This window comes from Panthera tigris, chromosome B1, assembly GCF_018350195.1.
Source record: "Panthera tigris isolate Pti1 chromosome B1, P.tigris_Pti1_mat1.1, whole genome shotgun sequence".
Classification (NCBI taxonomy): Eukaryota; Metazoa; Chordata; class Mammalia; order Carnivora; family Felidae; genus Panthera; species Panthera tigris.
Window position 1 is genome coordinate 1,640,016 of NC_056663.1, and position 20,226 is coordinate 1,660,241.

A 20,226-nucleotide genomic window follows, 5' to 3' on the forward strand; every position below is an offset into this window, starting at 1 on the left:
CCGGTGAGTATATTCTAATTGTGTATTCCCACACACGGAACGGAGTCAATTGTTATCCCCAGACTATCCAGCTGAATAATTGAATGTTTTTCTTGAGTGGCTAAGATTGTTTCTTTATTTATTGTAATTCTTGACGGTAAAGTAACATGATCCGATGATCATTTTAAATCTTCGACGATATTTCCAAGCTTCTAATTCTCACTGCGACACACCATTTAGGACACACAGTTCTAGCCCACAAGATCGTAGGTACCAACAAATCTTTGTCGCTAGATCAGATCGATGTAGCAATGAAAACACTGATTTACTTCCGTTTTTAAAAAATTCTGTCTCAATATTACTTTATTTACCTAAAATATTGTATGTACTGCAGTTTTATTTACCAAAAGCTCACGACTGATAGGTAATTTTTAACTTATAAAATTAAAAAGCATTCAATTAACCAGGAATATAAAAGCAACTTACTGTTCTGAATACTAAACTTCCCATTCAGGACCCTCTGGGAGAACACGCATATGGGTATAGAACCACTGGGAGAGGCTGTAGGGACTTTGAAAATGCACACGAAAGGCCTATCTTATGCCTTAAAATGCAAATCTCATTGACTTCCATACTAACATGTGATAATAAGTCTGATATCTGGGTGCCTGCGAGTTTTTATGTGTATTTCTAAATCTGTTTCCTCATATGATATTAATTTATACAGTATTTGTTACTCTCAAAACATTAAGTACCATTTATTTCTATTAAGTCTGTGGTGGGTTTCTCATGGGGCCCTTAGAAAGGAATCACGTGGACAAGTATAAGTATTTTCAGGGGCTTAACAACGTCCCACCAGCGCATGTGTCTCTTCTGCGTGGGGGTGTGGGTTCCTCAGATCCTGAATTATTCCCCCAGAACCTTCCCCGGGCCCTCCGGTAACCATCCTAGATGTCCTGAGGGAAGTGATCTTCTGGCGGGCAGTCACCATGGGCACTTTCGCGGAGCATGTCCCAGAGGATGGCAGACGCCCCCCTCGCTATGGCCGCTCACAGACTCCAGCAGCGAGGCCGCAGGGATCCACTGACTATCTGTGGGGCTGAGAGCTGCCAACCCGTTCCCACTTCCTAGGACTTCAGGAAGATTAAACACAGTGATCCACATCAAAAATAATAATACTGTGTAGGCTTAGTAAAAGTTTACCAAATGTGAGCTATTTCCACAAAAACTGTACAAACAGAAATCTCTTCATATGCGTTCAAGGATTTTTTTTTCCTATTCACACTCAAGCAGCAAAGAACGCTGTGGTCTGAGCTGGCTGGGCTTGGGTCTCTCGGCCGGCAGTGGCACCTGCTGTCCCAGCCCTGTGACCGCAAATCACGTGCCAGCAGAGTGACAGCATCATCTCCCTCTATCCAGATGGCCGGTCGGTGCTGAGACGGGACAGTCATTAAACACCACTGTTACTCAGCTAGACCAGGGAACGAGACTTTCCCGTGCTCAGTTCTGAATAGGAGGCCACACCTGCGTGCTCTGCCAGAAGGGTGACTGGCCGGAGGGCAGAAACAACCTCGCATGGCTGTGCTCCCATGCTATTGTGACGTGGACGCTCTAACGTTCTCGGCGTCCCCTCCGAACTTCCCGTGAACCACGGAAATCTCTCATTAGGCGATGAAGAAAATACAAGAGGCCTTCTTCCCAAAAATAGTTTTCACTGGTTTCCATCACTTGAAGAATTGAGAGATAATTACAATTAATTTCCTCTGTCTGGGTCTTAATCCCATTAGTTAACAGTCCCTCCAAACAATCTGCATCACAGAGTGGGAAGACAATCTACAATGTTTCCGATGCCAAACATATTTTGATTTTTTTTTTTTCGAAAATTTGGAACTAAATTAAGAGGAAATTCTCGCTGAAACAATAAATGATTCTCCCAGTCCCCTTTGCGACAGGCAAGGATGCCGGTGGGCTTCCGTGCACTGTGGAGGAATAAAATCAGATCAAGCCGTGAGAAATCAGACAGCTCTGTACGTGGTCCGAGAAAGAAAAAAGGCTCATTACCGCCAGTAACTGGAGGGGGACTTCTCTCCCAGTTCTGCCACCGGCTGCCTGGCTCACCTCGGGGAAGTGATTCAACCCATTGGAACCTCTGTGTTCTCACCTGGGAGATGGGAATACAAATGCCGCCTACCTGGCGAGGTTTCCAGAAGCCTGCATGAGAAGTGAAGTGCTCAGCGTGGTGTTGCTGCAGCCCCCTCCCCCAGCTGGGGCTGGTCGCGGGCGCACACCCCCGGTCAGATCTCCTGAATATCCGTATGGACACTTGGTAACAATCTGCAGAGAAGCAGGGATGGCACCCAGTTCGCGGTGGCTGTTCGCACTTGTTTCTGTCCGCTGAGCACGGACGCCACAACGGCTGCCCTTGCTGGCCGCTTTCGTCTGCACGTGCCTTCTGTGTGTTTCCATCCCCACAGCAGCACAAAAGGAGACATCCTGAGTAGTCCCTTTCACAGATGAGCAGGCTGAGGCCGAGAGAATTTAACTTGTCCAAGATCACACGGTTACCCAACTGTATGTCGGAAGCAAGGAAGAGTTAGTTCAGCTCTAGTAGACCGGAACGGAAGCTAGAAACGGAATTTCCCTTTGCAGAAATCTTGGTGGGAGAGATGCCGGTGTGTCCTCGTCTATGAGTCCCAAGATTCTGTAACTGCTCGGCCACCGCGAGTTTAGGGTACCCAGCTATGAGCATCACCGGCCAGGACCGCATTACTACGTCAAGATACTAAAATACTAAAGTGTATCAAGGCAAGTGTATGAAGGTTAAAGCACATTTTTTTTTTCCATTTGGGGGAAGAAAGAACAGTAGAATGGCCATTTGATATTTTCCCCTGGAAATAAATAATTCGAAGAAAACTCTGACACTTAAAAAGGAACAAGATAGTATCCCTAGAAAACTCATGTAATTAGTCAATTTGTCCCCTGAGTGAGAGCCTCCAGACCTCTGGGGAGAGCCACAGTAAACCGTAGAGTACCTTTTATTTATTTATTTTTTAGCATAATTTATTGTCAAGTTGGCTAACATACAGCATAGACAGAATAGATTCCCGGGACTCGTCGCTTACGTACAACACCCAGTGCTCGTCCCATCAAGTGTCCTCCTCAGTGCCCATCACCCATTTTCCCCTGGGGACCCCACCCCCGTAGAGTACCTTTTAAATGAGAGCAGTTTTATCGGTAGTTCCTGACCCACTGATTCTGATTCCACTCCACACGGCTTCTGGTATCGAGCACTGAGAGTCCACGCAGGGGAACGCGCACCCTCGGGGCGCACCTGCTGTGCCTTTCCCACGTGGCCCGCTCTGTCCTTCCGCCAAGACCCCACCCAAGCCCATCTCCTCCGGAAAGCCCTCCCTGTCACCCCGGGGTCAGTCTGTCCTCAGGCTTCCGCGAGGCTCTGGTGCCGACTGTGGTCTTTTTGCCCTTCCCTTCAATTTGATGGTGAGCACGGAAGGCGCCAGAGTCTCAGGCTCAAGCTCAGTGTTCACTGGAACCTTGGATCTGACAGTATGGCTGCTCAAACGATGCCTGGAATGCATGGGACCTCGGTGCCCACACAGGAGGAACTGCAAGGTCTCTGCACCCCCTGCCCCGGCCCAGCTTTCGGGGTGTCCTTGGGCCCAGCATCCATAGAACACCTCAAGCTGACTCTGTTGTTACACAATTAACTCGGTGGCCTGACAGGGAAAATGCGTGATTATATTGGAAGCAGTCGATTTGTTTTAAGCAACAGGAAAAGCGTCAGATTGGACATACTTCCTGCAGTGTTTACTAGGAGACGAGAGCAGCCCTAACGAACACCCCGGTAGTCGGCTGTGCTGACGAGCGGAGGAACGCGAGTCTCCCAGACACGCTCAGAATGTGACTCGCCGAAGCTGATCCGGAGCCTCTCCGGCGGCCAGCGAGCTGGCTCTGCGGTCCGCTGCTCCGCACATGCCGCGCTGATGGCGCTGAACCACGCCTCCGCCGCAGCGGCCGTTCAAACCGCGTGCGGGCACACGACACAGCGTGAAGACAGCATAAACTCTCTCTGGCCACCCAGAGAAAGTCGCTCTTGCGTGCAGCCCACGGTCCTTATGCAGGCTGGGAAGAACTGCCCAGCCTTAGCCAGCGTCTCAACGAAGCGTGTTGCTCACCTGCGCTCCTTTACACAGAAACCCGTTCGAGAATTCGTATCATCCCCTGTAGCATCATGAGGTGGGAAGGTGCAACGTGAGGTTTTCCTGTGGTCGCGGACATACGTTAAAACACTCCGGAATTTTGTTTTTATTTACAGGCCACCCACACGGGAGGTCCAGTTGGTTTGCCAAATGGCGCTCAATACGTTTGGGAGACTCGTCATCTGGGGGTAGGGTTAGGGACGTGTCTGAGGATGACTGTGACCATTTAGCGGCCAGGCTGGAAGTGGGTTCCAGGAGTGGCTGTGCTCCCACGTCCTGGGTGGATCTTTCCGCTGTGCCTGACCCCAGGGTGTCACGGTCCTTGAGCGCCACGAGATGGACACGGCAGCAGAACGTGGCCCCGGGGTGTCACGGTCCTTGAGTGCCACGAGATGGACACGGCAGCAGAACGTGGCCCCGGGGTGTCACGGTCCTTGAGCGCCACGAGATGGACACGGCAGCAGAACGTGGCCCCGGGGTGTCACGGTCCCTGAGTGCCACGAGATGGACACGGCAGCAGAACGTGGCCCCGGGGTGTCACGGTCCTTGAGCGCCACGAGATGGACACGGCAGCAGAATGTGGCCAGTTTGGGGATTTCTTGAGCACCTTCCAGCTCCTGCCAGCGTGGCGAGGACAAGTGTGCCTGTGTCACAGCCGACGTCGCCTGTTAACCACAGTCCTGTGTTTCTCTGTTGTCCTTCATCGTCACCCCCACTACCGCCAGGTCAGGACAATTCTTCGGTCAGCCACAGCACAGCCACCTGTGTGCTTTGAGTGTCACGCAGAGCCCCAGGGGCCGTGCTTACCTTCTGCCGGCCCCGTGCAGTCTGGGGACAGGGCATTACAGACTCTCCTTGCAGAAGGTGGACGATGCCGGGTGGGTCAGCGCGGAAGCAATGACCCAGTGTCCGTGTTGTCACACGAAATAGTCCGTCGGCGAGCCTTCCTCACGCTCTCACCCGCTCAGTTCTCTTATTCGTGTGTATACACCGCACTTAGTACCCTGAGACGTCAACATTATGAAGTAGTAGTAAGAGAAGCTTCGTGAGAAACCGATGTTTAACTGGGCCGCCTCAATTCCTCAAGGCCAAGGAGTGCACTCTGAATCCTCATCCAGGTTGGGAAGAAGCGGGATTGCCACCACGGGTAACCAAGTAGAAGGAAATGACGAGCTCTCGCCTGATGAGCCACCCACAGGCGCGTCCCTTCATCTCACGGACGAGCACAGGAGACCCGCTGGGAAGCAGGAGATGACTTGCAGCCCCAGCACCATGGCATTCCCAGCTGGGGGGGGGGGGGGGGCGGCTCTTCTGGCCTCTGCCTGCTACATGCCAGCAGGCCTCCGGTGCCCACCCAGTTGTGACACCATCAAGCACGTCCCTGGCAGAGAGCGGAGGCCAGGCCGCCCCAGCGGAGCGCCCTGGCTAACACACGGAAGTGTCTAACGTGGGGACCTGAGAGTCCCCAAATCTGAATCCTCAGGGCACGGCCCTTGCTCATCATGCACCTGTGGTCCGTGCGGAGCACTGCCAGGTGGCCGCGGCTGAACGCGCGGTGATGGATGGAACCGAGAACAGGGCGAGGCGCCCGCCTCTGCACGTTTCCGCTGCACCTCGGTTCCGCTCAGACGGATAGACAAGCACAGCCTGGCCCCTCTCCAGCCTCCCCTGGACTGATGCATCTGTACCCCTGGTCCAGGGCCCTGTGGCTGCCAGAGTGGAGCGGCTCGCTGACATAGGACGGCACACTCTCCCGAGGAGAGTGGGTGCCGCCGGCCTCCAGAGCGAGCTGTGATCCGTCAGAGACCGGAGCAAGCGTCAGCTGCCGAGGCCTGGTGGCCGGGCTCCCCCAGGGTCTCCCTGCAGGGGCCTTGGCCGTCAGCAGATCTGACCGGGTCCCATCTGAGCCCTGCGTCCGCCCACAGCATCAGGTAGAAAATGGACTCAGCCCCGTGGAGACGTCTGCTGAGGGTGCTGTCCAGCTGCTCTGACTCTCCGTTTCCCCCGGGCCTGGGGTCCACCCCGAATGCCAGTGTATTCACTAGTGTCTTCCCTTTCTGCCCACTCAGACCTCCGCCCTTTTGCCTTTGTGCTAAAAACCTGCCCCAGGACCGCTTCCTGGAGCCCTTCTCCCAAATGCTGCCCGCTGATTGCCCTGTGAGCGCAGGCAGTCCTCATACCCCGTGCTCCTTGGGCGGGAGGAGTCCTGCCTGCTCTTCCCTCCCTCACACCCCTGACTCTCAGGCCCCCTCATGCCTCCTCCTGGGTCAGCGGGGTCAGCAGGGATTTCCGACCCGACACAGCTTTAGAGATTCTGCATCTCACAGCTTAACTCCCTCCAGATGTTCAAAGTGATTTCCGGCCAAGCCTCTCTGTGCCCTGGGGCCTTGCTCCTCTCAGAACCCACTGGTGTTTCCCCTCCGTGCACCTGTACGGTACGTGTAAATTAAGTTTATCGACGGCAGAAGTTATTTTCCTCTGTGTTAATGTTTGAGAAGCACAAACATGTCCGTAGCTTGTTTTTCCATCGCCAAAAATAAGCTTCGTGAAGAAGGTGGGTCTTCCGCAGTTTTCATTTCACTTGTTACAGAAGTTCACCTGTTCTGAAACCACATAGTTTGATGATGGGGGTGATGGGGGAGGGACCCCACAGTTCCCAGGACCTCAGCCATGTCTTCTCCCCAGAGACCATGGCCATGTCCTAAAGCTACAGGATTCTTCCATAAGCTCATCCAGCCCCAGTTATGTGCCAGCCATGGCCCCGGGCATCACAGGTACCACACGTCTCCCCGGAACGAACAAGTTCAGAGTCTGGTATCTACCACTCGCCCAAAGAAATGCTGCCATGGATGTAGGCCTGGGGCCAGGATGGCTGAGACGGAGATTTCCTGGGCCTGAGAGTCAGGAGAGGCCCAGGGAAGGCCTCCCGTATGAGACACAAGATGGAAATAAAAGGAAGGAGGCGAGAGCCTGAGAGAGACAGGCGCCACATGGGGCACCTGCAGCGATGTCTGTGGAGCATCCACGTGTGATCCAGAGGACTGATGGGCTGGAGAGGGTGGTGATCACTGAGGCCAGCAACAGCCACGAGGAGGAAGGATGGGGCACTCAGGACTCAGGAGCACGGGCGCGAAGCCAGGGGAGCAGACCAGAGTCCGTTCACAGACGTCAGTGAGGAAGCTTGCACGAGACTGGCTTGGGGCCAGGGAGGATCACTGTCCCGTCTGGAGGACAAACCCAAGGGGTGCCCTTGCGCCAGACGAGCCACAGAAAGAGCTGAGTGCTGAGTCTGAGAGAACTGGGCCGCAGACCAGAAGCTGTCCCCGTCCATAATGGGAACTGCAGCACAGGAGGGTGTGACTTTGGGGCCAGTCAGGGGCAACAGTTGAAGCCCGGAAGGGGATGTGTCGCCGTGTTGGAGACATAGGATGAAGTCATCCAACAGTAAATGTGAGAGGGGAAATGGGGCTCAACACAGTCACAGGCTTGGGGACTTGAAAGTGGGCCTTTGCATGCTGTCCTTGGAGGCCCTTGAAGCAGTGAGGGGGGCGGTGGGTGGGGAAGGTGCAGGTGAGGGGGGTGGAGATGGTGCAGGTGAGGGGGCGGGGAGGTGCAGCGACACAGGAGGACACGGTATAGACAAAGGCTGGATGTGATCTCCCAAGGGGAGATGGACCCTTTCAAGTGGGCTGTTTAAGGATCAAGAACAAAAGTTTAGGTCGAGGAAGGTCAGGACGGAGAAGGGTGGGGCACGGGCTGGCTCCGGGAGGAGGCAGACACTGTGGGACAGAGGAGGGACGGGACACAGCAAAGGACTGCAGCCAGCACACATGGGCGCAGGCCGGTCCAGGTGCCATCAGTGTGCTCACACATTTTATCCTCGAAACAAATCATAGCACGGGGGCTGCTTTATCCCCACTTGGCAGATGCGCGAGATTTTGTTAAAATTGCTGTTGCCGAATGTCCCACCGGCCGCTAGCAGGCTGCACTGGGGTCCGAACCCAGGCATCTGTCGCCGACCACCTGTTGCAGAAGCCTCTAAAGAGGGTGGCCAGGAAGCGGGGGGAGGGCCAGCCAAGGCGAGGGTACCCGCACACAGAGGGTTCCGCTGAGGCTGCAGGCCGGGGCCGGAGCTGGGGGCGGGGGCCGGGGGGAGGGGCTTCCTAGCGGCTCTGAGGTTGAACACCGTGGCCCGTGGGGCCAGCGGGCCCACTTCTGTGGATTTCCCCGGCAGCAGCCCCACCGTGGCCCACGGTGCCCTCGGCAGATACCTGCCCGCTGATCTGCGGTGAGTCCCATAGACACCCTCCTGTGGATCCCTACAGACCCGAGAGGGAGCCGCGCAGGGTTCAGGAGCGTGGGGCTGAGAGGCGGCTGGTGAGCGGGGAAGGAGGTAAAGTCCAGCAGAGCAAGGGCTTGGTGGCCTCTGAAGTTTAGTGACAGGGAAGGTGTGGGAGCCAGAGAGGAAGAGAAGGAACAGGGAGGGCGGGAGAGGGCAGGCGGCTGCAGTGAGCGTCTCACAGGCAGAGACCCAAGCAGACCCACCACACGTCAGTGGGTAGGTGCAGGGGCGAGCGCCCTTGTGACTCCCTGAGATCCGATGGAGACCGAGCCCTCTGCCACCAACCTAGCCACTTCAGCCACTTTGACAGCAAGGGCGGGACACTCCCGGAGGAGGATGTCCAAGCCCTCCGGGGAAGGCAGGGGTTCGGCAGAGGTGACCCCAGGACACGAGATGAGAGGGATGTCCCGGGACAGGGAACGGTGCCCAGCGGCGCAGAGAAGGCACCAACAGCCTCCACCCCCGAGGCCCGCACCCTTATATTCAACACGTCAAGCAGTTTGTGTTTGAGCTCAGGAACCATACTGCGTGCGTGTCTGAATCTCCTAGAATAACACCTCGAGCATGGTCCGTGTTCGATAATCTTCCTTTAGAGCTTGATCCACATCAGGGGGGAAATCGTTAAAATAAGAAAGGTGATTTTAGATGCTCCTCTGTGTAGACAGAGTTCAAAGCCTGTGTTTCCAAAAACTGTCTCCCTCCATCTGTTTCCTGCCTTCCAGAGTCTCTTTTGATGCATTCGTTTAAAAATGTGTCCGTTTCATAAATTTTCACGTGCAGTTTTGATGCCTTTAAACTCAGATCATCCTGACGTGACAAACTCGCTTTATTTTGTCATTTGCCGACTTTTATTTGGAATGACATCTGAGGTTTTATTTATTAGGAAAACCCATTAACACAGATGAAGCAGTAATTGGGGGAGAGGATAGGGAACAGGGAAGGGCATTGAAATCCTCAGGAACAGAACAGGGGAAATCCTGTGCTCCTAAGTGCCGCAGCAGGACGGTGACTCGGGACAGCTTCTGAAAATCGTAGGTGAAACTTGCCCAGTCTTCTCCCCCCTGGGGGGGGATGCCAAGTGCTCCCCAGGAGATGCTCCCATGCACATGCGGCCGGGCACACAGCAGCCCTCACCTGCCTGTGGACCGCGTGCGTGCGTTTTTGCACTGCACTGTGGTGAAGGAGTCTGTTTCAAAAGCACTCCTGTGGGCTCTTCTTTCCACATAAAGAAGAATCATCAGGGTGCCTGGGTGGCTCAGTCGGTTGAGCGTCCGACTTCAGCTCAGGTCATGGTCTCAGGGTTCGTGGGTTCGAGCCCCATGTCAGGCTCCGTGCTGACAGCTTAGAGTCTGGAGCCCGCTTCAGATTCTGTGTCTCCAGCTCTCTCTGCCCCTCCCCTGCTCATACTCTGTCTCTGTCTCTCAAAAATTAAACTTCTTTTTTAATTAAAAAAGGAAAATCATCAGCTGTAATGGAAAACACATTCGTGTGAAAAAGGACTAGTTCGTCGTCACTTGAAAAATAAGTAACACGCTGAGCCCGGCAAAGGTGTCTAATGAGTTCAGAGACATTTAGTGTAACTCCACGTCCAGATACGTCTGTATTCTTCGGTGGATTGACTGTGGCTGGGGGTGGAGAAGCCCGATGTGAAGGACAGGGGGAGACGGGCGGCTGGTGAGGGGCACACACGCGAGCGAGGCTTGGGCCGGGGGTTGATCTGGGATCCCGGTGTCCCTTCTCCACCGACGTCTATGCTTACTCCCAGTAAGCATGTCCTTACAGGGAGCAAGCTTCTCAGATCACATTCGTGTCCATTGGAAGAATAGAACTTGCTCATCACAAACATTCCTCAAACACAGAAGTGGAGGAGAGAACGGTCAACCACGCTTTCCCTCGGTGATGACCTGGCGAAGGTTTTCTGTGCTTCTAACCTTTTTTCTGTACACAGGTTTTCTTTGCAAGTACATTCCTCCTTCATCTGGACATAATTTAGCGTGTCGTGCTCCTTAGCCGGGCGCGAAGACACGAGCATTGCCCACGATGCTCGCCGTCTGTCCTGCTGAGTCAGAACTCCCTTAGTCCGGTCGCCATTGTTGCATTTTGGGGGGGCTTCACCCTTTTCCTCTGTTACGAGTGTATCTGTGCGGACTCGGTGAGCACGCGGTTCCCCCCACGGTTTGCGCTACTTCTTAGGCCACGGGTTCCGAAAGGCCCGGCGGGTCGTAGGGGGGCGGACGCGGGACCCGGTTTCCGGGCGGGGGAGGGGAAGGTGCTTCTGCTGATGGGACTCTGATTTCCCTCGCAGCCGTGTCGTACGCGAATTACAAGAAGACCCCGCCGCCCGTGCCCCCGCGCACCACGTCCAAGCCCCTGATCTCGGTGACGGCGCAGAGTAGCACGGAGTCCACCCAGGACGCCTACCAGGACAGCCGCGCCCAGAGGGCGTCCCCGTGGCCCCAGGATGGCCGCGGCCTCTACAACTCCACGGACAGTCTGGACAGCAACAAGGCCATGAGCCTCGCCCTGGAGACGGCCGCGGCCCAGCGCCTCGCTGCCGAGGGCCAGAGCGGCTCCACGCGGACCAGCGACAAGGCCGTCCTGGTGTCCAAGGCGGAAGACTTCCTCAAGAGCCGGCGCTCCTCCATCGGGATCCAGGTAGACTCTCTCTGCCGCCCGCTCAGCGGGCTCTGCGAATAGCGTAGACTGACACACGGCGCCCGGCCGCCCTGGGGCCCTGGCGGGGAGCGCGGCCTCTGAGGCCGCCGATGCGAGAGCCGGGCCCAGCTCGTCCGCACCGCAGCCTGCAAGTCTGCAGCCGGGCGCCCCCCCCCCCCCCGGGGGCAGCTGGGGCCCCCGCCTCACACCCGCCCCTGCCACCCTGGGCCCCCCACCCCCCAGGGCAGTTTCTAGGGGCCACCGGCCGCTTAGAGAGTGTGCAGACAGCTCATTTTGATGCTTCGGAAGGATGGTATTTTTGGTGGACCCTGGTGTTTTGAAAGCCTTCCAGTCTTTTGGCCAAACACTTAAGTGGGGGGAAAGGGCATTGGGAATAAAACGGTAAAAGGAACAAAGACTGAGGCGAGCCCACAGCTGCTCAGGTCACAGCCCCCAGAAGGCGCTTGTGCGCCGGCCGTGGGGCGCTCTGGGCCTGTAGTGGGGGAGGCAAAGCCAGGCCCGTAGTTTCAGACCACCGAGGGATCACGGCACCCCGAGGCCCCGATTCCCGCCCGAGATCCCGAGGCGCTGCCCGCACAGGGTGCCGCGGTCTCCGGGCAGGGGGCGGGAGGCACGTGGTGAGGACCCAGGAGCCCCCTTTCACTCAGGGGCACAGGTCACCCTCACGCCGACCCTGTCTTGCCTCGGCGACTGTCCCCACAAGATTCTGCCGCACGGCAAGATTCTGCCAGCGCGGCTCGCCTGCATTCAGCCTGTGTGCAGCTGGAAGTTGTAAAATCAGGACTTCCTGGCCGCCAGGGAGAGGGTGAACGGAGCCCCGACCGGGGGCCGCGCGTGCCGGGCATCCCGGGGACACGGGAGAGCAGGCTGGGGAGACCGCCCGCTCGACTAGGTCGTCTGAACCAGGTCTCCACACTGTGGCTTCATTGTTTTGTTTAGGATTCTGAATTCCCAGAACATCAGCCATACCCAAGGTCAGATGTAAGTACCAAGATATACTCCAAAGCCAAGTACGCATGAATTTTTATTTTCTCCCCCTGTTTTGGATTATTCATACAAACGCTCTGTCACCTCTCTCTGTCCTGATTCTATATGCCAGGCGCTATGCTAGGTGCTCCCCGCTGACCGCCTCCCCAGTGACGTGCAATTAACGCCACTCTGACAAGGGCAAAGATGAGGCTCAAACCGGGCCGGTAACGCGGCAGTCGACGGGCTTGCCGGGGCCCCAGCGGTGGGACGTGGGGCTCCGGGGTCCCTGGCCGTCCTGGCTCTGAAGTCACGTCTCCAGGGAAGACGTGTGCGGTCCCCGAGTTAAGGAGGCTGACTCCACACCCCCGGGCGCCCCCGCACCCCCTGGCCTTCTCCCCTGCCACCGGCTTCCGACTGGCTGCCCACGCCAGCCGTGGACAAGGAGGGGCACGTCGGCCTCTGACACTGTCCGCTAAGAGCAGGAACACGTGTCGCGTTCGGTCACCCGGCCGCTCGGCAGTGCCCCCTCCCGCCTCCGCCTCACCCCCCCCCCCCAGAAGCCCCCACACTTTTACTTGCCCCGTGGCCCTTTGTGCTGCTCGCAAGCACGCCTTCCTTCTGCGGGAACGTCCTTCTTCCTCCCGCTGCCACCACTCACTGCTTCCCGCGGTTCCCGCGTAAACCGCTTCCCAGAAGCCTTTGCTGCAGCCGCCCCCCGAGCGCGTGTCTGGGAGGGCTGCCCCTCCCCCTCTTCACACCCCAGCGCCTAGCACAGCGCCTGGCACATAGCAAGTGCTCGGTAAATGTCGGATTGATAAGTGGCGCGCGGGTGACGGTGGCCGAGTGGTCCGTGAGAACCAGTGTGAGTGCGCGCGTGTGCTGGACTCAGCTCTGTTTTGTGGCAGAAAAAATGCACAATATCCTGTGAGCCTGTAACCTGGCAGTTGTCAGACCAAAGAACGGAGGAGCCAAGAGGACACGTCGTCACAGAAACCCGTCTTAGCGTACATAGGTCAAAGAAGTGACAGCTGGGAGTGTAGGCAGCTCACTCAAAGAGCAAAGCACCAGGAAACGGGGTGAGGGGGCCACTTAAGCAGAGGGCAAGACCCCACAGACCCCCGAGGGCCCGGCCGGCCGGCTGGGAAGGCGCAGCTCGCGACGCCGCCGTGCCCCCGGCGCCCCGGTACGGGCCCGTTCTCACCTCACACCCCCGGGAGCCGTTGTTACCACACCCAAGTTCCCGACGGGGAGACTGAGGCTCGGGGGCCCGGGACCTGCCTCCGGGTACACGGCCGTGAGCGTCCAAGGACGGAGGGGGGGGGCCTTGCGGGAGAATCGAGGGAAGGGCCGCACGGTGCCCTCTGCGAGCCTCACCGGGCCCGATTCCTGCGACTCGCGTGGACGAGCACGGTCCGCCCCGGTCTGTCCCCGTCGCCCGTAGAGGAAGGAGGCTAGCGTGGCACACGCTCGGCCCGGCTCCCGGGGGGAGGCCCGCCTGACCGCCGACCACGCTCCCACAAGCACGGCGGGCTCTCGTCTGCACGAGGACACCAGACGACGCACGGCGCACGACGTCTTCCCGCCGTTTCTGCGGGTTTGGGGGAAGGACGCCAGGCCTTCCGCAGCCTTAGCCGCGGGAGGGGGCGGTACCGTGACGCCCCGCCCCCAGCCCCGCCCCCCCCTCCCTCCCTGGACGGTGACGCGTGCCTCTCTCCTTCGTGTCCCTTTCTGTTCGTGTCTGTGATTGGCCCGTCACCACGGGGTTTCTTCGCTTGTGCGTCTGCGTCTGTGTCTGTGAGTCCTCGCAAGGTGTCTCCTGTCCGCGGGCAGCACGGCTCGGCTTCACGCGCAGGCCCCCTGCCTCAGCTGTCCCGGCGGATGCGCGAGCAGTGACGGTCTGCTGCAGCCCCGGGTTGTGGGACGGGACGGCGGCAGCGATGCGGGCCCCTCGTTACTCCACTCAAACGTCCGGCCGAGCGAGCGTGGGTCTGCCCGCCGACGCGGGCTTCTCCCTCGCCAGCCTGAGCCGCCGCACGTCCCCGCAAGCCCCCCACCCCGCCATCTGCTCTCAGAGCTGCGCTGAGCCTCTCCCGGCAGGCAGGCCGGCAGATCACGTTTCTCTCTTGGGCGTGGAACAGGTCCCCGAGGGAGACACGGCCCCCGTGCGCCTGCCCAGCCGCGCGCCAGGTCTTGAAGGCAGAGCGGAAGCGATCCGCGTTTAGCCGCCAAAGACGCGCCGTCGGAGCCGCGGCCCACGGCCGTTCCGGCTGCCTGCCTGGACCCTTCTCTTGGGTCCTGGGGAAGCGGGGCTCAGACAGCAGCTCGTCAGCCGACTTCCCACAAACCCCTACGTGCAGGAGACCGGGGCCAGGGCACACGGGGGCCGCCTCCCGTCCAGCTCACACTCCCCGACATGCACATGCTCACACGTGTGTGCCTGGACGCTCACACACACACACACTCCTGTGTACACTTGTGCTTACGTGTCTGCACACACCTGCATGCACACTCAACACGCGCGCACCCGTGGGCTCACACCTCACACGCACACTCACACGTGTTCATACCCACCCACATGTGCAAGCATGCTCGTGCGTGTGCTGTGTGCACGCTCGTGCGTGTGTGTTCACATAGACTCACTGTGCACCTGCTGGAGCACACACGGTCACATGCACACGTGTGTGCTCCCGTGTGCAGCCAGGCATGTGGATGCACACACACATGCACGTGCACGCTTGCACATACACACTACACTCGCGCAGTCACACACACACACACACACACGGACACAGTCACACGTGCACACGCACGCACGCAACAGCATGGACCGTATTTAGAAGTCCCCCTCCCTGCCTCTCCCCACGGCACACGGCTCTGCTCCCAGTGCTCTGGCCTTACGCAGGGAGAGCCGCTGCAGAGTGCGCAGAGCCAGGTCGGTCTTCCGTGAAGGCACTCGCCACCCACTGCGGTGACTGCGGAGGCGTCTGTCCCCGTGCATCAGGGAGCCCTTCGGAAAGAGTTCGCTTAAAATACAGCTTTCCTCTCGAAGCCTAGTCCATGGCCGGTCTTGTGAAAATGAACATCGGTCTATAGTTCTCAAACCTTTTAAGATCACTCGACCCTTCTAGCCAGAGTCTCCTCTTGGGAAGACATTCCTTTCATTTCCTTCCCACTGTGTAAAGTAGTAATTCCTTTTCTGTGTCCTAAATTTGTTTTTTTCCATCTATACAAGGGTCTCTGGTCCCAGGATTTCCAAAATGGATAAGTATTTAGCTCATCCAGGCGATACATGATTTTACCATCCCCCTCAGCCTTTACCTTCTGAAAATAGGGATAACTACGTTTTTCCCTCAAGAAAGTTACACGTGACAACCACTGTAAATCTGTGAAATTCCTCAAATTTAATGTCCATGTCACACACACCTGACTGTTAACAGTTGAGGTGCGAAGTCAGAGCGTTAACACTTGCTGTGGACAGGCACCCGTGACTCTGGCTTCCTGTGGCGTTTTACAATTAAATGAAGTGTCCGATGTCCCCTCATCTTTGAGACGAGGAAGAAGAGATTCAACCAAATCTAAGAGACTCACCGGAGGGTCACAGGGCCAGGCAGTAGCAGAACCTGACTCCAGAAGCTGTACTCTCCTCATTTGCTAGGAACGTAAGAGGGGTCCAGCGGAGGGGATGTGCAGACGGGACAAGGGGAGAAGATGTCTTACTGTCTGCTTGTATGCATTAGTCACTTATGCAACGTGTTCACATGCCCGTGAATATGTGCGTGTTTCGTGTGTACGCACACAGCTCCCGACTGCACCGTTCACGCCACTTGCTAATGTGCCTTGGACCATAAGCATCTTCCGTGTCGCAGCTGCATAGCATTCTGTGTCTTGAGCAAATCATACCGGACCCCATGTCACCGTTCTCCTCCATGACTACCCGCTGTGTTTCACCTTCTACATACCGCTACGATGAACGCCTCACACGTTTGCCAGAGTAAGGTAATTTGGTAGACCAAAATCCTAAAGTAGAAGTGAAGCAAATATTCTGAACATCTTGATGATAAAACCCTGTGCTCTTTCCATTACAAAAGTCTTTCTAAAAGTATATGTACGCAGTGATCTCCCCCATATTATGAGTCTATCACATTCGACGACATCGACCAAAATCGTCAGGCATAGTAATACCTTTGACCCAAAAATCACCCGTGCTGTGAAAATAGTCACAAAAGCACACACACACGTGCAGATGCATATCTATAGCAGCAGCATAAATAATGGCAGAAAACTAGAAATAAGCACATTACCCCTCCAGCGAAGACTGATTACAGATAAATTAGGTCGTGTTCATAAAACGGAGTAGCAAGCAGATAAGACACAAGGCAGCTCTGTTTGCTCTGACGGGGACGATGTTCCCAATACTTTAATTTTTATTGTGATCCTTTGTGTAAGATAATAGTGGTAACAGTCTCCACGACCAGGAAGGTGAACTTCATCAAAGCCATGACCCCCTTAAAACTGGAGAGGGAAGGAGAGACAGCAGCGGGGATAGGATTTTGATTCAACAGTGTCCCTCCCCTGGGGGTCACCCCATGTCAAACCACGCGACACAAAGGAGGTGCGACCTGTGTGTACGTGTTCGGGACTCCAGCAGTAAGAGGGGGTGTTCTCGGTGATTCTTGGGGGTGCCAGAGTCTTCACGCGGCCGGATTTATTCCGGCCGCAAACAATTAGGAAGAGCCTGGTGCTGCAGTCAGAGAGACTCAGGTGTAAACCCTCCTTCTGCCCTAGTGAGCTGTGCACCCCTGGGCAAGTTTCTCACCTTCTCTGATTCTCAGCTGTCCAGTGTGGCAGGAAGTAACAGCAGGAGTATCGTGGGCACTCCATGCAATAATGCTTCCTATGCTCTTAGCACAGTGCCTGGTGCGGGGTAAGCATAAAACAAATTATCAGCTATCAAGATCATTATTTCTCTTTGCCACAAATTTAGTTGGCCCTCGATGGTATGAGCTCAGCCATAGGACAGCCACAAATTACAACGACAGTCTCTCATCATCACAGAAGAGAATGTCACAATTGTTTGTTTAATGGGTTATATCTTACCCTTGTGGCAATCATTAATACTTTTAAGAAAAAAAAATGTGTTTTACAACTTAGCTGTGGCATTTTAGATTGGGGTCAGAATCCTACTGATATAGTAAGTAATCTTTTCTGGGAAAAAGGAAAGGGATGTTTGCGTAGCCAGGATAATACTTACGATTAAACTAACCTTTGGTTTCACAGACTTTTCGCACCGAGAGGTTTTTGTTGTTGTTGTTGTTGTTGTTGTTGTTGTTGTTTTCCACAAAACGGAGTGTCTCAGAGTTCCCTCGTGTGTCCCTGCTCGTGGTCCTGAAATGCTTTCTGGGTTTGGGAGAGATTTTGGCAAGGAGAACCACGATCAGGACTCCATGGGAAATGCAGTCTCTGCTGTGTTCTGACATGGCCTTGCCGCACACAGTCCTGGTAGCAAACAAGAGACACCTGCAGGTGGGAACAGTCAGAGACGTTGCCTCAATATCCCCGGTAAACACTGAAAGTCCTTTCCGTGTGTTTTTGTATGTGGATACCGCCACCAGTATACTTCCATTAAATTGCTTATGTTGTTGGAAGCTCTGGTTCGTGCTGTACTTACTTTCTCCACTGTAGGGTGTGATAGGAGCTTTTCAGCCCTATAATAATGCAACCCAACAAAGCCTCTTTCTTGCCTTAGCTGAGCTAAGCAGTTGTATTTGCATAGGTTTAAGAGATCAGAGCACAACACTGAGTTCAAGGAGTTATGTAAACTTTGATGAAACGCAGTAGCAATGTAATTACACCAGTACAATGCATTTCCCTCTCTATGTGATTTTTACTGGGTCAAGTGGAACTCTGTATTAATTACATGTGCAATTAATTACAGCAAATGAACACACACAAAAAACAGTCCCTCACCAAGGTCCCCTGTCGTGGTTCTAAAATAAGATGTTCTGTGTTATACTAGGTGGAAACAGCCACAGATTCGGACACGGAGAGCCGAGGCCTGCGGGAATACCACTCTGTTGGCGTCCAGGTGGAAGATGAGAAGAGGTATTCAGCCCCTTTGAAATATACAAGGTCCTCAGCAGGAACGACCTGTTAGGGATACGAGGTTCCCCAGCAGGAAGGAATGATCTGTTAGGAATATGAGGTCCCCAGCAGGAACGATCTGTCAAGGATGTGAGGTCCCCCGCAGGAACAATCTGTTAGGGACGCGAGGTTCCCAGCAGGAACCATCTGTTAGGGATGCAAGGTCCCCAGCAGGAATGACCTGTTAGGGATACGAGGTTCCCCAGCAGGAAGGAATGATCTGTTAGGAATACGAGGTCCCCAGCAGGAACAATCTGTTAGGGATGCGAGGTCCCCAGCAGGAACCATCTGTTAGGGACGCGAGGTTCCCAGCAGGAACCATCTGTTAGGGATGCAAGGTCCCCAGCAGGAATGACCTGTTAGGGATACGAGGTTCCCCAGCAGGAAGGAGTGATCTGTTAGGAATACGAGGTCCCCAGCAGGAACAATCTGTTAGAGACACGAGGTCCCCAGCAGGAACCATCTGTTAGGATTGCGAGGTCCCCAGCAGGAAGGATCTGTTAGGGATGCGAGGTCCCCAGCAGGAACCATCTGTTAGGGATACGAGGTTCCCCAGCAGGAAGCAGTGATCTGTTAGGAATACGAGGTCCCCAGCAGGAATGATCTGTTAGGGATGCGAGGTCCCCAGCAGGAACCATCTGTTAGGGATGCTAGGTCCCCAGCAGGGACCATCTGTTAGGGATGCAAGGTCCCCAGCAGGAACAACCTGTTAGGGATATGAGGTTCCCCAGCAGGAAGGAGTGATCTGTTAGGGATGCGAGGTCCCCAGCAGGAACGATCTATTAGGTATACGAGGTCCCCAGCAGGAACAACCTGTTAGGGATGTGAGGTCCCCAGCAGGAACCATCTGTTAGGGATGCAAGGTCCCCAGCAAGAATGATCTGTTAGGGATTCGAGGTCCCCAGCAGGAAGGAGTGATCTGTTAGGAATACGAGGTCCCCAGCAGGAACAACCTGTTAGGGATATGAGGTCTCCAGCAGGAACGATCTGTTAGGGATACGATGTCCCCAGCAGGAACGGTCTTTTAGGGATACGAGGTTCCCAGCAGGAAGGATCTGTTAGGGATATGAGGTTCCCCAGCAGGAACCATCTGTTAGAAACCTGACTGCAAACACCTAGATCATGCTGACCATCAATAATTCATGCCTCTCGTGGAAATAGGGTCATATATTTATACTTTTCAATATGTCGTTCAAGTATGAATTAGCATCCACCTGTGTCTTGTTTTTGCAAGAGGCAAGGGAATAATTCTTTCTAAAGTAATTTACTGCCTATGAAATCTGACAGCTCTGAAAGCCAAGTTCTTCACCCAAAGGAAGAGCACATTGGCCTGAGAGTCGACCAGATGCATGCCTTCTCACCTAATAATGTCAAAAGGAAAAGAAAGAGAGATAAGGAAAGATGTTTAAGACCTTAGCCACCATGACTTCAACTACAGAGTAAGAGATGTCTATTAGGATAGTGTTATTTTGCAACAAGAACAGGATGATTCTTTTGTATTTAAAATAACATATCGTATAAATTTCATAAAAATGAATTTTAATGAGAGCATCATTACATCTGCAACTTCTGTTCACATCTAGCTGGTAAGGTCCTGGGTGACATTCTCATTGGAGGGTTTTAGGACCCAACCCATAAAGGTTTTGATTGCGGAGATATTCAGACCACAAACTAATGGCTTCCCAGGCTCCCAATAGACCTCTCAGAGGCTGGACGGCTTCTGCACTGGGGAATCTGGGCTTGCTGCCTTCCGTCCCATCCCTGGCTTGCTCTCTTGTTTGCCTCCAGCAAAGAAAGTAAGTGGCACATTCATTAACCAGCTGCTCTCACAGCTATTGCCATCTGCAGGTTCAAATGGGGAGAAGCCAGAATGTTTAGTTAGGGTACAGTGTGGATGTACCA

The 20,226-nt window shown here is 55.0% G+C and overlaps 1 protein-coding gene and 1 long non-coding RNA gene across 16 annotated transcripts in view; one reads left to right on the top strand and one right to left on the bottom strand.

The window, feature by feature from the left end:
• The window catches only part of DLGAP2 (DLG associated protein 2), a 783,073-nt gene that overhangs the window by 741,928 nt on the left and 20,919 nt on the right, over positions 1 to 20,226 (top strand). For 11 of the 12 annotated variants that reach the window (XM_042982841.1, XM_042982842.1, XM_042982840.1 and 8 more), the window contains 3 exons: positions 10,844 to 11,193; positions 12,154 to 12,195; positions 18,200 to 18,285. In XM_042982841.1, the coding sequence (XP_042838775.1) occupies positions 10,844 to 11,193; positions 12,154 to 12,195; positions 18,200 to 18,285 (478 nt within the window). The remainder of the gene's footprint in view (positions 1 to 10,843; positions 11,194 to 12,153; positions 12,196 to 18,199; positions 18,286 to 20,226) is intronic. The other variant, XM_042982836.1, reaches the window with a different exon arrangement.
• Positions 15,575 to 20,226, bottom strand: part of LOC122237809 — a 43,400-nt gene continuing 38,748 nt past the window's right edge. The window contains exons 5-7 of one of the 4 annotated variants that reach the window (XR_006216453.1): positions 17,447 to 17,700; positions 17,000 to 17,097; positions 15,575 to 16,200 (exon numbers count right to left, since the gene is read on the bottom strand). This is a non-coding gene — a long non-coding RNA (uncharacterized LOC122237809). Of the gene's footprint in view, positions 16,201 to 16,573; positions 17,098 to 17,434; positions 17,701 to 20,226 lie in introns of those variants that run through there. The other 3 variants (XR_006216454.1, XR_006216452.1, XR_006216455.1) reach the window with 3 other exon arrangements.